Here is a 16098-nt window from a genome sequence, read left to right on the forward strand (position 1 = left end):
AGGTCTCTATTTTTTCCCTATTTATGCATATATCATCTCAGTTCTTGCATTTGTAGACTGGCCTGAGTACCCAGCCATCATTTAGAATTCGACATAATTTAATAAAATCTTGGAACCATTTGTAAGTTAGGAACTGTTTACACATTGAGTTTTGCTACATGTTTTGAAGGTAGTGTGGTTAAATTAAAGGGCTTTTTAGCTGAGAGTGCTTCTGGAAGGGGTGAGATTGAGCGCAAGTATACCAGTGGGAACACAGGACAGCGTCAGTGATTGTGTTTCTTAAAAGCTAAGCGGAGCAACGGAAGGAGAGTGAGATGTGAGAGTGGACAGAAGTGCATACTTTGTGGAGTTTGGCGGTCAGTAGTGAGGTGACTAGAAGGTTAGAAAGCTGTTGAGGGCAGGACTTAGAGAACTTTCCCCTGAAGTCAGTGCCGCGATGCCATAGAAGGAACTCTGTTTCCACAAAGAAGCTGTTTTTGCTTTGAGAGAGAACAGAACTGGCTCCTCTGTTCTTAAAATTCAGAACAAGTACTGCACATCTTGATTCAACTATAGGAAAATAGCCATTTTCATTATATAGTTAGACCGATTTTGAAACTGAGAGTACGTGTAGGAGAAAATGTAGGAGAGCAAAAACAAAGCATGGACACGTGTGTCAAGTGGGCAGGGTGACGGCAGAACAGAGGGAGAGGCTGGGGCAGAGAAGCGAAGGGCGGGGAGGAACAGGGAGGGGGGTGTTGAGGGGACACCTGGGGAGGGAGCCAGCTCAGTGCTGAGTTTGGGGGGGACAGGGAAGCTTTCAAAGTTTATTTACTTTGGAAGTGAAACTTACTTCCCTATCCTGTGAATTTTGATGATTTATCAAGAATTTGTGGCATCCCTGGAGTATAGTGCGTGTATTTACAGGAGGACGTTCAATAGCAGAGCTGGGCAGACCTCCCCAGGGTGTGTCTGTCTTTTTTTTTTTAAATAATAAATTTATTTTACTTTATTTATTTATTTTTGGCTGTGTTGGGTCTTGGTTGCTGCTTAACAGGCCTTCTCTAGTTGCAGCGAGCGGGGGCTACTCTTCATTGCAGTGCACGGGCTTCTCATTGCGGTGGCTTTTCTCATCGTGGAGCACGGGCTGTAGGCACGCGGGCTTCAGTAGTTGTGGCACGTGGGCTCAGTAGTCGTGTCTCACGGGCTCTAGAGCGCAGGCTCAGTAGTTGTGGCGCATGGGCTTAGTTGCTCCACGGCATGTAGGATCTTCCTGGACCAGAGATCGAACCCGTGTCCCCTGTATTGGCAGGCGGACTGTCAACTACTGCACCACCAGGGAAGCGCCCCAGGGTGTGTCTTTGTCAGAGTAAAGTTGTCCCTTCCAGGGTGCTTATTCCTAAGGTATCCTTATGGTGTTTGGTTGTCTACTACGGATTTAGTAGCAAGGAATGAACACTTAACAAATTGGTGTGAAATTTCAAATAAAAGTTTGTTCTTTAAGCTAATCATTTTTGTGCCGTTTTCAAGTGATGAGTACTGAGCTCTGCAGATCTTTTATCTTGGAAGGTAGTGCTGAGCCTACAACACTGATTGCTGTGATGGAGGGTAAGACGGTGCTCAGTTTGTATAAGTTACTCGCAGTGGGTGCTAAGGGAATTTCCTAATTACCCTGCTCACAGCGTTAGCCTGTAGAAAATGTATTTGTGTGTGTGTACAGCTTGCTGTGTATATAGATAAAACAGTAGGTTGTTCACCTTGTCTTTTTTCATATAAGAAATAGCATCGTATTTGTTTTGTCTGAATCCAGGTCCAAGGCCACCTTTAGCTAAATCAAGCAGTGTGATGTGCATCCCAGAGACAACTTATAAATATCCTGATTTGCCTATAAATCGATGTAAGGAAGAGGTAAAATTATTTTCGTCATAATGTAATTCTGTTGTTTGACTAAATACCGGTGACCCAGCCCTTGGTTTCTGGTCTGAAAGTGATGAGGTGCTTGGGCAGGCACCCTGGGGAGGTGGTTTTGTGTAATAAGCGTGTTGATGGCCTTCCTTTCGGCTGTGCTTCACTTGTTCAGCCTTCCCCTGAGCTCATCTCCTCATATTTAATTATTCACCTAGTCTTCCCTGCTCTGAAATAAGTGTGAGTAAACACCTGCTGGGCCCCAGGAGAGCTGCTTCTCGCAATACCGGCTGCCCAGACTTTTTAGAAAGCAAATAATGCCCTCAGCTGCAGTCTTCTCTAGCATTCCCCTGGGTTTTCTTTACACTCTGCCTCATTTGTTTGCCTGGTGGTTGATCAGTCATTGATACGTAATTTTAAGAACAGTGTTGGGCAATATAGCAGCAGGATGATTACACTTCTAATTAGTTACATGTTATTAAACATGGGTAAAAGTAAGCATATTGAAACCTTAACTGTACTAGCGGAAGAAGTGGTTATAGATAGGAATAAACTGTAAATGTTCTAAATTTAATTTTTATTTTGCTTTAGATCGAATCATGCAGCTTTTGTAGAGTAGATATACTTCATTAATTTTTAAGAGGCCAGTATTCAAATTAATTTGTATTCCCTGACCATGGCAATTGCTAGAGTGATAAGAGCTTACACATATCTAGGGTGGAGGCGGGGAGCGGTGGGGAGAGATCGGGCTGGCGTTCTCGGGCCGCTCCATGCAGTCTGTACGTGGCGCACGAGAAGTTCATTGTTTTAAAGTGTGTCTGAAGAGTTTCAAATGAGAATTTAAAGCCGCTTGAGTGTAATAACAGCTGTGTTTTCATGTTTCTCAGTAGAATTACACGGAGGTTCATTACAAAATAATAGAAATTTAGACTTAGCAAGAGCTATAGAAATTCATTTTGGTGTTTTCATATTTATAGACGAAGAAATTGAGACATAGGGATCAGTGAACTTGGCCTGAATTTCTGTGGCCGTTAGTTATTGTTCACAGTGTTCAAATTGGTTTCAAATTCAGCAGCCATTAGTAACCTTCTTTCTCTCGTTTGTGATGTTTAGGTGGTTAGGTAATAATTTAACTTTTAAGGATGAAAAGAAAATAAATTCTGAAAGTCTTTTTGAGATAAAGCTTTTGGTTCATAGGTAATACTTTATTACATCATTGTTAAATTTGTGGCAATTTTGAAGGTTTGTTTTTTGTTTTAATTCTAGGTCATCTCTTTGATAGAAAGTAATTCTGTGGTAATTATACATGGTGCCACTGGTAGTGGTAAAAGTACTCAGCTCCCGCAGTATATCTTGGATCATTACATCCAACGCTCTACCTACTGCAACATTGTGGTCACCCAGCCACGGAAGATCGGGGCCAGCAGCATCGCCAGGTGGATCAGTAAAGAGCGCGCCTGGACTTTGGGTGGTTTGGTGGGCTATCAGGTGAGACTGAGAGAGGGAGCCATCTCTCTCTGTTAATTTTTGTTTTTAATTTACTTTTTGGCCATGCCACATGGCATGTGGGATCTTAGTTCCTTGACCAGGGATTGAACCCATGCCCCCTGTGTTGCAAGCGCAGCGTCTTAACCACTGGACCGCCAGGGAAGTCCCTCTTTGTTAATTTTTAATTTTATATAAGTTGATGATAAGGTGTGATTATTTTCTGCTGGAAAAGAAAATGAAATCAGTTGCTTATAGAGCAGAATTATGGCATAATTTTAAAAACAGTGAATCTCTGAAGTTCTTGAAAATATTGATAACTTTAGTTTCTTTCTCAGTTGAATAGAAAAGAAGTGAGAATGCTCAGACTTGAGAATGGCTTTTATATAATTTTATCTTTCAGTTATATCTTTATGTTGAAGATGTCTTCATACACAATCATTTTAACATAAAAATGATACGGGAAGTACGACTAGATAGGCCAATCTCTCCACCCATCACCAAAGAAGAAGAAGAAGAAGAAAAATCAACTTGAGAATTTCAGTTTTAATTTAGACCCTATATTTTTTGTGATATACAGTAATTTTTTCCCCTTTCTTACCTTCATTATGAAATGAGCATAGCATTTTTTGGTAATTAAATGTGAACCATTTAAACTGAAAATTTTCTCCTTTCTTTTTCCCTTCCCCAATTTTAGGTAGGGCTGGAGAAAATAGCGACGGAAGACACCAGGTTAATTTATATGACAAGCGGGGTGCTGCTTCAGAAAATAGTCAGCGCCAGGAGTTTGATGGAATTCACACATGTCTTCATCGATGAAGTAGGTGCTCTGCTCTTCTGTTCATACTCCTGTTTGGTGAGAGAACACAGTGCAAGTTACTTGTAAAGTGTCAAAAAGTAATTTGGGTCTACATCTGCTTATTCTACTTAGAATGTTGATTTTCTGTTTTTATCCTTTGCTCTTACTTCCAAAATGCGGGTGGGGAGGTTGAGGACTGTGAATCCTTGTTTAGAGCAGGGGTTGGCAGACTACAGCCCTCAGGCCAAAGCTGGCCCCTGTTTTTGTAAGTAAAGTTTTATCGGCACACAGTTTTGCTCTTTGTTTATGATTGCCGGTGTTCTACAGAAGAGATGAATAGTTGGGACAGGACCGTATGTTCCGTGAAGCTGGAAGTATTTGCCCTCTGGCCTTTTACAGGGAAAGGCTGCTGACCCTGGTTTAGAGTGTTAGCCACATCAGACAATTAGAACTTTAATTGTCTGTAGGTATTTTTAGTGCCTTACAGATACTTTCCATCTAGTAAAACAAGGACAATAATATCTTTTAAGAAAATGAATAAAGTAAATAGATGATATTGATCTATTCACTTTTCTAAAAAAATCTCTAATAAAGTATTGTGAACACTGTCTTTGTGCCAGTCTTAGCTTTCTCGACTTTTCTCAGTAAGGATGGAATATTTAATTGATTTTGATTTGATCCTATTCTGTTCTGTTTAGGCCGTGCCACGCGGCTTGTGGGATCTTAGTTCCCTGACCAGGGATTGAACCTGCGCCCTCTGCAGTGAGAGCGCCGAGTCCTAACCACTGGACCACCAGGGAATTCCCAATTTTGTTGATATAGAGTTTTTTGAGGTGGGGAGATGCTGTGTTCAAACAGTTTTCCCAGGAGCTTTGGAAATGCCTCTACCCCAAACTCTTGAGTTTTAAACCTCATCAGTAATTATGCCTTGAGAAGCTTTACTTATTTCTTGTGGCGTTAGAAACATCAGCAAATAAATAGGATTTGTGGGAGACTGTGAGGTGGGGCTGGAGTACCTGAGAGAGGCTGGAATGAAACCTCCTGAGCAGCCCTTTAGGGAAAGGTCTCTCCATTCTCTGGACATGTGTGATCAGTATAATGCCAAGACATATACTGCCGATGGAGACAATCAGTAAACGGTGATGGGAATGGAAAGAGTGTTACCTGAGCCAAACTGAGGACTACAGCCTGGGACACACAGACGAAAGAAGCACTTGAATTGTGTTCTGCTGGACTACAAAATGGGGGGCTTATAAAGGCAAAAACTGAAAAATACGAGTTGTTGGTTGAGAATTAGGATTGGAGCTGGGGAGAAATAAGGGTGCTAGTTAAGCGGGGATTGGTTGGGGTCTGGAATGGTTGCATAGTCATAAGCGGAGACCTTGAGACCATAATAAGGTTGCAGTCGGCAGCTGCTGGCAGATACTGTTTTGAGAATGGCTGGAGGTGTCCTTGAGTCTGATACAGTTCAGAAAATCCAGGTTCCAAGTGATGGAGGAACGTGTCTGAAACCACATCCACGAGGGCCACCCGGCTCCGTTTTGGGTGCCTGAACCATAGTTACTCCATCCTTATGTTTAAGCGCATCCTCGTCGTTAATGGTTAAAGCAGATGCGCAATGCCTGTGTGACAAGCCGCAAAACAAGGCTCTTCTAATTAGCATAAAGTCCAGGCATGTCATGTATGGGCCAGAATGACTTCCCCATACCTCAATATGTGAAAATTTCTTCCATCGACACTGCAGGTAAAGCTGAATGGGTGCATTTACTAGCTTGTGTACATTGACTTGGTTTTAAATTACTGTTGTTTGGGAGAGTAAAAGGTGGAAAATATATTGTTATTCTTTGCAATGCAGTGTGATGTGCAGTATGGTTCCTAATTTTTCTTCATGACTTTTGGCAGTTTTGAGTGTCTTTAGGTAGTGATGAAATTCAAACTTAGGCAGTATGCCCAAAGGTGGTATTACACAGTCCACAGTAGTTATTACCATTTGTTGTTGAGCCTTTTACTGAGGCCTCCAGATAGCATGGTGTTGTGGGGTAGTTCACTCCAGAGCTCTACTTCTCATGCCTCCATTTATTTCTGTAGGTCCAGCAACTTTCTGACTGTGTTAGGAGGTGTCTTTGCACGCACACGCCTGAGTGGCGTGGACATGCCCATGCACACTGCGTTACTGGGTGCATTCTCTCCCGAAGCTGTGTGCTGGTAGTGTAGGAGCTTGTCCTGCAGGGGAGTGCCTCGCCACTTGGTTGCACGAGCAGCTTCCTGCTCTACCACCGCGTCCCCAGCGCCTCGTAGGTGTTCTAAGAACTATTTGCTTAAAGAATTAATGGGCTGGATAGACCTGAAGTTTCCGTTTTACAAAGAATACTGTTCCTATCGTGCAGGATGATTTGAATTCCGAAAGAATCTAAGAAGTTGAAGGTGGCCAGGCAGCTGAGAACGGAATGACCACGTCCTCCAGTTCTTAGCTCTCGAAAAAGAATAAACTAGCCGCAGGTGAATCATTCGTTTAGTGAACATTTTTTGAGTGCCTGCCTCATTAGGGGCTGAGGTTATAAAGATGCGGGAGTTGTAGTGTCTGCTCTTAGCCACTCTGCTGGAGAGACACATATCTACTGAGATATGTGTAATTATGGGCAACGGAGAAGGGCCTGGGGCAGGGAGAGGACTGTGGGCATCCTGGGATATAGGGGTGAGTGGGGTCCTCAGGGCAGGAGGGGGAGGCAGCCCGGCCTCCAGCAACTGGGAGAAGCCGGGTTGTGTGAAGTCAGAGCTCTGGAGGCTGTAGTGGTGGCGTGGAGGCCAGGGGAGTCTCAGCACTAAGGAGAGGTCACTTTGGGGCTCTTGCCTGAGCACAGCCTTTATTTTTCTTTGTTAAGTACGCGAGGCAGGATGTTTGTGTTGAGGAAGTGCTCTGGGGTTTGGTGAGAGAATGAAATGAGAGTTAGATTAATAAGGCGTCTGTTAGGGTTTCCAGCCGTTAGGCCAGAACGTTAAATACTTTTCAGCTGCTGTTTTTTTCTTTTCTCTGTACTACTTTTGTCCATACCTGCTTCAGTGGGAAGTGCGGCCGGGAAGGAGCCGGCTAGAGAACAAACAGCGGAGCCTTTCGCCTGGAGGAGAAGGGAGCACCCTCTTTCAGACTCAGCTAATCTCTCCACCTGGGCAGAGGAATGTCCCAGAGTAGAATCTGCTGTCCCCTTGTGCCTTGGGGAGCCCGACTAAGTGTAGAGAAACGGCCACACGTGACTTAGCCCTGGGTGTTGGCTGGTTCGGGACAGGCCCTCGGGGACTCGGCCTGGAGGGCGCTGTCTGAGCAGCAGGCCCCCCGGGGGACCCCGCAGCCCCATTTCCCCGGGTGCTACTGCGGGGCTTCCAATTGCCCTCAGCTCTTCACCCAGCCCTGCGCTACCTGTTCTGACTGAGCCAGCTCTTCCGGAGCCCACCCTGTGAGTTCCAGCCTGCCAGGCAGGGGGCACTGCTGCCTGGGCATAGCCACCGCCCTGCACTCCCTTGCTGAAGTAGTAGCGTAAACATGCCCATGCAGAGGGGTGCTGTGGGCCGGGAGCGGCACAGGGAGGCTGGTCTGCTGCTTCTCGGTGGTGGCATGCTTTGTGTTGTCACAGTGGGCAGGGCCGAGAGCGCTAAACATTCCTCTGTCCAGATGCCAGCAGGGCCCTACAGAGAAGCACGGGGGCTGGGGGCGACAGTGACGCCCACGCCCCTCGTGTGCTCTCTGGTTTGTGGGCCGCCGTTCTTTGCTTCCTCTTAACCAGGAGTGATAGTTTCCTGAGGAACGGCGTTTAGCGCAGAGACTTAGTCCCCAGGCCCCTAGGCGCACCGTTGAACCCCTTGCCCTCCGGTCACTCAGCGGTGACATGTGCCTTCCCACGTTGGGGGTGCCCTCTTTCTATTTTGCAGGTACACGAGCGAACTGAAGAAATGGATTTCCTGTTGTTGGTCGTCCGCAAACTTCTAAGAACAAATTCACGTTTTGTGAAGGTAAAGTTGATTTCATGAGTAACTGAAACATTTAGAGTTAAGATTTATTATTTAGTTTTGTTTCTCTTTATTTTAATAGAAGCTAGTTGTTCATTGTCTTGTGTAGTCCTCCAGATCTTGCTAGGAAGCTGGCTAAAGGGCGCTCTTGTATGATCAGACTGTGGAGTACTTTTTGGTTATTATGTTGCATTAAATTGTGAAATATTCTCCAGGCTGCAGGAAATGATCGGATGATAGTTGACGCTAATGAAATGCTAGGTATTAGAGCACTGCTTTTGGTTGAATAGGTACCATAATCTGTAGGTATGTGACTATATCTGTAATCTCTGTTTTAAAAGTAGCACTGAGTCACATTGAAGTTTGAGAATAGTTATATGCACTGTTATTATAGGAGACTTGAGTTAGGAGCTAACTGGAAGTCCGTGGCAAAAATGGTAAACATGGCTTACATTCTGTTTGAGCAAAAAGGACAAAGAAATGAACTAGGCCAAAATAGCAAAAGGTTTATAATTACGCAGTTTAGACATAGGTCAACCCAGCCATGCTAAGTAGGAGTCTTTCAGAAGCAGCAGTGATTGGGTGCATGTCATTCATTATATAAAGGAACTGTGGAAGGATTTGCTGTTATTGGAAAGCAGATGCCCTCTAAATCATAACATATTTTGTCTTCAAGTGTTTCGTCTCTCTGTCCGTTCAGGGAGACATTCCCACCCTGCCCCAAGGTGGGGACATCAACCTTAGGAGGCTCACAGTCTCACCTGGTGGGTGCTGACTAAGTGGAACCCGAAATTTGCAATAAGTTGTCTTATTGCTTGAGATGACTATAAAATGAATGAGAGAATTTGGCTATTTCATTCCTTTTTCTGAATCTTAAAGATGACATTGAAGGTTGTTCAACAAGTCTGGACCTTTCTTTTTCTTTGTTTTTTGGCCGTGCCGTGGGGCATGTGGGATCTCAGTTCCCTGACCAGGGATTGAACCCATGCCCCCTGCATAGGAAACGTGGAGTCTTAACCACTGGACTGCCAAGGAAGTCCCCAGAATCTGGACCTTTCTTTTTTTTTTAAATACATTTATTTATTTTTGGCTGTGTTGGGTCTTTGTTGCTGCAGGTGGGCTTTCTCTAGTTGTGGTGAGCAGGGGCTATTCTTCGTTGTGGTGCGCGGGCTTCTCATTGCAGTGGCTTCTCTTGTTGTGGAGCACGGGCTCTAGGTGCATGGGCTTCAGTAGTTGTGGCTCATGGGCTCAGTAGTTGTGACTTGCAGGCTCTAGAGCGCAGGCTCAGTAGTTGTGGCGCATGGGTTTAGTTGCTTCACGGCATGTGAGATCTTCCCGGACCAGGGCTCAAACCCGTGTCCCCTGCATTGGCAGGCGGATTCTTAACCACTGCGCCACGAGGGAAGCCCCAAAATTCCTTTTTTCTTACTTTTTAGAAAGAGAGTGGCTGTCAGAGACTTAGATGCAGGAGCACGGGCAGATGGGCCTTCCAGTCCCCCCTTCCGCTCCCCACCCAAACCTTTAGAGGTCCCTGGCTTTGTGCCATCCCCCAGCCTGCTGACCCTGCTGTCACCGCTGGCTGACCAGACTCAGCCCAGGCCACCCTGGACAAGCAGGTGTCTTGGGCAGGCTGTTGAATGGTCTGTCTGGAGGAGAGGCTGAGAGCTGCTTGGGGGAGGGCGCACGACAGGGAAGTTGGTGGCAGCGCGGAACCTCATAGCTTTGAGCAGTCCAGATTTGACCTTCTTGTCGCCTGCTGCCTCAGTAGAACAAAAGCCTTGCAGCTCCTTCGCCTCACTGTTCCTTGGAAGGTGGTTTAGAGAACATCTGCTGCAATGGGTGTGCCCCTTGGGGGCCACTCTTACACCCCAAGTGGTTTCTCAGAGCCTGCCTTCTAACCACAAGCATCTTGTCTCAGTGAGTTCTGGTCAGCAGGACTTTGACCTCTTGTATCTAACATTAGCTGGGAAAATGCAGACATTTTGTTTACCCAGTAAGTGTATTAATAATACCTGTGTAAAGTTTTTACTTTTCTGCTAAGATTTACACTTCAGAAACGTAGTAGGTAGTCAGTGGTCAGCAGATTGCTGTGTTTACCTCCTGCTTAGCATTTTGGAGACTGGTGGGTGGCGCAGACCCTTTGTAACGCTGCCACCTTCTCCAGGGCACAGCTGATGGGCTGTGGATGCTGCCTCTGGTATTCATGGCTGAGTTTCTTAAGGATGTCATCCCATATTTGCTTTTTGGCAAAACTGAAACCTGTGGTGAGTCCCTGAGCCTCTGCTGTCCCACTTGGTCTGGACTGGTTCCCCTGGGCTGCTGCACAGTGGCCGTCCTGGGGCTTCTCCAGTTTCTCGGCTTAGAGTCAAGGTTTTATGGGCCCCTTTTCTTCTTCCTCTTTCGTGCCTTTTTTTTTTTAAAGAGCTTTTGTATATTTTTAATAAATTTATTTATTTTATTTATTTATTTTTGTCTGCGTTGGGTCTTTGTTGCTGCGCGTGGGCTTTTTCTAGTTGCAGCGAGCGGGGGTTACTCTTTGTTGCGGTGTGCCGTCTTCTCATTGCAGTGGCTTCTGTTGTTGCGGAGCACAGGCTCTAGGCGTGTGGGCTTCAGTAGTCGTGGCACATGGGCTCAGTAGTTGTGGCTCGTGGGCTCAGTAGTTGTGGCTCGTGGGCTCAGTAGTTGTGGCTTGCAGGCTCTAGAGCGCAGGCTCAGTAGTTGTGGCACACGGGTGTAGTTGCTCCACGGCATGTGTGATCTTCCCGGACCAGGGCTCGAACCTGTGTCCCCTGCATTGGCAGGCGGATTCTTAACCACTGCACCATCAGGGAAGCCCTTAAGTTAGCTTTCTGATGCAAAGTGTCCTTTTAGGTTAATGGTTGTAATTTAGCATAATTGGAGAAATGTAATTTCTCACTTGATAAAGCAATTGAAGAGAAATTTAAAAGTTGACATCTCTGAGCATTCTTTAAGCTGTAATAATTTGAATTACACTGGAGATCAAATTGAAGTATTCAGTTAAAGTTTTGAAAATTATTAAAACAGAAGACAAGCCTAGAATTGTAAAAGTATTTCATTTCAGTTATTATTATCATCATCATTTTGTCTAATGGGGTTTCTTACTCTGTAGGTAGTCCTGATGTCAGCCACCATCAGCTGTAAAGAGTTTGCAGATTACTTTGCTGTTCCCGTTCAGAACAAGGTGAACCCTGCTTATATTTTTGAAGTGGAAGGAAAGCCCTATGCAGTTGAGGAGTATTATCTTGATGATTTGGAGCACGTTCATCACAGCAGGGTATGTTGGAACGCGTTGTTTCTTTCACAGTGAATGTACTTTTGTATTTGATCACACCTGCATTTATTAGCTACAACTGCAAGGCTCTTTTGGAGCTTAAAATTGGAGCAGAGAGATGGTGTGGGATGGGGCTGGAGAAGAATAAGAGGAAGGAAGCTCCGGGCTTTGTTGTCATAAACGTGAGCATGATAAGCACTCTGTGTGTCCCGGTGAAAGTTCTTCAAACTGCTTTTGTACTTTATTGATGTTGAAGAAGAAATGTCAGCTTTTGGTCAGCTACAAAATTGCAGATTCAGCTGAGGGTAGGAGGTAATTTTATTTCTGTTAAATTAAATTTTCTAATGTAAGTTGTATTGCTCTAAACTGAAGAAGGATTGCATTGTGGGAACAGTGTGTGATAACATATTCTTATGAAAAGTTGCAGTTGATTTACAGTTGTTTTCACGTGGGTAATACATTTATAGGATTTGAAGATCGAAGAGTATATGCAGGTATAAAATATCTCCTTCCTACTCCTGTCCATTGTCTGCCCAGTTCCCCCACTAAATTATTGTCATTAATTTCTCTGGATCTTTCCATATTTACAGACAAATATGGATGTATTGTTTCTCTTTTTTACAGAATGATAGCGTTCTGTGTGCATCTTGTTTTTTTTTTTTTTCACTTAACCTTTTCACATTTTTTACATGTCATATAGTTTCTTCATTTCCTTTTTAGAGCTACATAACATTCTTTTATGTGAATATAAATATAAAGATTATTCTTTTTTATAAATAGAAGTATGGTTGATTTACAATGTGTTAGTTTCTGGTGTACAAAGTGATTCGGTTATATATATATTGTGTGTGTATATATATTCTTTTTCATATTCTTTTCCATTATGGTTTATCACAGGGTCTTGAATATAGTTCCCTGTGCTATACAGTAGGACCTTAACTGTTTATGTATTTTATGTGTAGTAGTTGGTATCTGCTAATCCCAAACTCCTAATTTATCTCTCCCCCACCCCTTTTCCCCTTTCGTAACCAGAAGTTTGTTTTCTGTGTCTCTGAGTCTTTTTGCAAATAAGTTCATTTGTATCATATTTTAGATTCCACATGTAAGAGATATCATATGGTATTTGTCTTTCTCTGTCTGACTTACTTCACTTAGTATGATAATCTCTAGGTCCATCCATGTTGCTGCAAATGGCATTATTTCATTCTTTTCTATGGCTGAGTAGTTTCCCATTGTATATATGTACCACATCTTCTTTACCCATTCATCTGTCGATGGACATTTAGGTTGCTTCTATGCCTTGGCTATTGTGAATAGTGCTGCTATGAACGTTGGGGTGCATGTAGTAAAGATTATTCTTTATTTAACTAATCTCCAGTGTTTCTTTTCTTTTGTTATTAAAAACAGTGCTAAAGAGAACATCTTTGTGTATGTGAAGGTATATCTTGTAGGCCAGGGTTTCTTAGCCTCAGCACAGTTGATATTTTGGGCCAGGTAATTCTGTATGGCGGGGGCTGTCCTGTGCATTGGAGGATGCTTGATATTTAATAGCTCTGCTGGCCTTGACCCACCAGATGCAAGTAGGGCTCCTTCCCATCCCCACCCCCCTGTGACAACCAAAAATGTTTCTGGACATCCCTGGGATGGGAGTAAAACACCCCTTTCGAGGACCCCTGTGGAGGTTGTGCCTTCCTGGAAGTGGGTCAGAGGATGTGTGCGTTTAGAATTTTGATGCACGTTGCCAAATTGCTCTATGTAAGAGTTTGACTTTTATTAAAAACATCTGTAGGGACTTCCCTGGCGGTCCAGTGGTTAAGACTCTGGACTCCCAATGTAGGGGACATGGGTTTGATCGCTGGTTGGGGAACTAAGATCCCGCATGCCGCGCAGCTCGGCCAAAAAAAAAAAAAAAATCTGTAATGTTAAACAGTCTCTACTACAATGAGTTGACTGACTAGGGTTCACCTCATTAGAAGATGTGTTTTGTCAAATCTAATTATGTCAGAGGGAGGCCAGTGATGGCCATTAGAATGTAGCACTTCTTTTTTTTTCTCCCAGCTTTTAATTTTTTTAAAAAAATTAATTAATTATTTATTTTTGGCTGCATTGGGTCTTTGTTGCTGCGCGTGGGCTTTAGCTGCGGCGAGCGGGGCTACTCTCCGTTGCAGTGCACGGGCTTCTCACTGCAGTGGCTCCTCTTGTTGCGGAGCACGGGCTCTAGGCGCGTGGGCTTTGGTAGTTGTGGCACACGGGCTCAGTAGTTGTGGCTCGCGGGCTCTAGAGCGCAGGTTCAGTAGTTGTGGTGCACGGGCTTAGTTGCCCCGTGGCATGTGGGATATTCCCAGACCAGGGCTCAAAACCTGTGTCCCCTGCATTGGCAGGCGGGTTCTTAACCACTGCGCCACCAGGGAGGTCCTCTCCCAGCTTCTAAAATGACAGTATTTCAAAACAGAAAAGTTGAAAGAAATTTTGTAGTGAACACCCGTGTGTCCATCACCTAGAGTCTACAGTTAACATTTACTTTGTAGCACTTCAAAAAAACCCCAAACCTGTCAGAACTAAGAAACTAACACTGGAACATTACTATTAGCTGAACTTGAGTTTGTTTGGATTTCACTGGTTTTCCCTAATGTTCTTTTTCTGCTCTAGGATCCCACATTGTGTTTAGCTGTCATGTCTCCTTAGGTTCCCCTGGGCTGTGACAGTTTCTCAGACTTCTCTTATTTTTGATGACCTTGATGATTTTTAGGAGAACTGGCCAGGTATTTTGTAGGATGCCCCATTACTGGAATTTTTCTGGTGTTTTTCTCATGATTAGACCGGGGCTATGAGTTTGGGGGAGGAAGACCACCGGGGTGAAGTGTTGTTCCATCACATAATGACCAGCAGCACGGCTCATTGCTGGTGACATGACCTTGATCTCCTGGCCCCGGTGGTGTTTACCAGGTTTCTCCCTTGTAACGTTACTCTGCCCTCCTTTTCTTTTTCCATATATACATATGTGTGCATATATATATGTATGTATGTGTTTGTGTATATATATACGTGTGTGTGTGTATATATATACGTATGTGTGTGTGTATATATATATACGTATGTGTATATATGTGTGTGTATATGTATATACGTATGTGTGTATATATACGTGTATATATACGTATGTGTGTGTATATATATACGTATGTGTGTGTATATATATACGTATGTGTGTGTATATATATACGTGTGTGTGTATATATATACGTATGTGTGTGTGTATATATATATACGTGTGTGTATATATACACGTGTGTGTGTATATATATACGTATGTGTGTGTATATATATACGTGTGTGTGTATATATATACGTGTGTGTATATATATATACGTGTGTGTGTATATATATACACGTATGTGTGTGTATATATATACGTGTGTGTGTATATATATACGTATGTGTGTATGTATATATATGTGTGTGTGTATATATATACGTATGTGTGTGTGTATATATATACGTGTGTGTGTGTATATATATACGTATGTGTGTGTGTATATATACACGTGTGTATATATACACGTGTGTGTATATATACACGTGTGTGTGTGTATATATACGTATGTGTGTGTGTATATATATACGTGTGTGTGTATATATACGTGTGTGTGTATACGTGTGTGTATATATATACGTGTGTGTGTATACGTGTGTGTATATATACGTATGTGTGTGTGTATATATATACGTGTGTGTATATATATATATACGTGTGTGTGTATATATATACACGTGTGTGTATATATATACACGTGTGTGTGTATATATATACGTGTGTGTGTATATATATACGCGTGTGTATATATACGTGTGTGTGTATATATGCGTGTGTGTGTATATATAGATACGTGTGTGTATATATATACGTATGTGTGTGTATATATATACGTGTGTGTGTATATATATACGTGTGTGTGTATATATATACGTGTGTGTGTATATATATACGTATGTGTGTGTGTATATATATACGTGTGTGTGTGTATATATATACGTGTGTGTGTGTATATATATACGTGTGTGTGTGTGTGTATATACCTCTGTGTGTGTGTGTGTGTGTGTGTGTGTGTATATATATATATATATATATATATATATATATATGTTAGGTTAGTTTTATTGTCTGTCACTGCCCCCCCCCCCCCCAAGGTTATGAACAGGGTAAGGAGACACATTCTTTCCTTTTCTTACTGGACTCTGTGGTTGGAAACAAGTCTCTCTAAGTGCAGCCCGTATTCAAGGTGGAGGGGAGAGGGCCCATATTTATAACATTTAAGCATTGTGCCTTGTCTGACCCATTTTGGAATATGAGTAATAATGCTTTACTAGTCTTTTCACCTGGCCAATGTCTGATTGACTTCTGTTGATGTGTATTTTGTGTTTGATTCCTGTGGATGTGCTGAGGAGCGGGGTCTGGCCTGGGCACGTGCCCTGAGCCCGTGTAGGCCCTGGCAGCAGATGGGTGCATCGTGTTCACCTGCTAGAGGACATCTGGTCCCAGCGCTGTTTACCGTATGTCCTGATCGGTGTCACTTAGGGTTTCAATGAACCGATACTCAAGACTTAACTCTGTATTAATTTTAAGCCTTACAGAAAA

At 43.4% G+C, this 16098-nt stretch overlaps 1 protein-coding gene across 5 annotated transcripts in view; it reads left to right on the plus strand.

Moving 5' to 3' along the window:
* Positions 1–7525: 7525 nt before the first annotated feature.
* TDRD9 (tudor domain containing 9) overlaps positions 7526–16098 on the plus strand; it is a 79582-nt gene continuing 71009 nt past the window's right edge. For 3 of the 5 annotated variants that reach the window (XM_032624146.1, XM_032624148.1, XM_032624149.1), the window contains exons 1-2: positions 7739–8173; positions 11301–11465. In XM_032624146.1, coding sequence (XP_032480037.1) covers positions 8114–8173; positions 11301–11465 — 225 coding nt within the window. In that variant the 5' untranslated portion in view covers positions 7739–8113. Of the gene's footprint in view, positions 7621–7738; positions 8174–11300; positions 11466–16098 lie in introns of those variants that run through there. The other 2 variants (XM_032624147.1, XM_032624150.1) reach the window with 2 other exon arrangements.

Source organism: Phocoena sinus, chromosome 2 (genome assembly GCF_008692025.1).
Source record: "Phocoena sinus isolate mPhoSin1 chromosome 2, mPhoSin1.pri, whole genome shotgun sequence".
NCBI lineage: Eukaryota > Metazoa > Chordata > Mammalia > Artiodactyla > Phocoenidae > Phocoena > Phocoena sinus.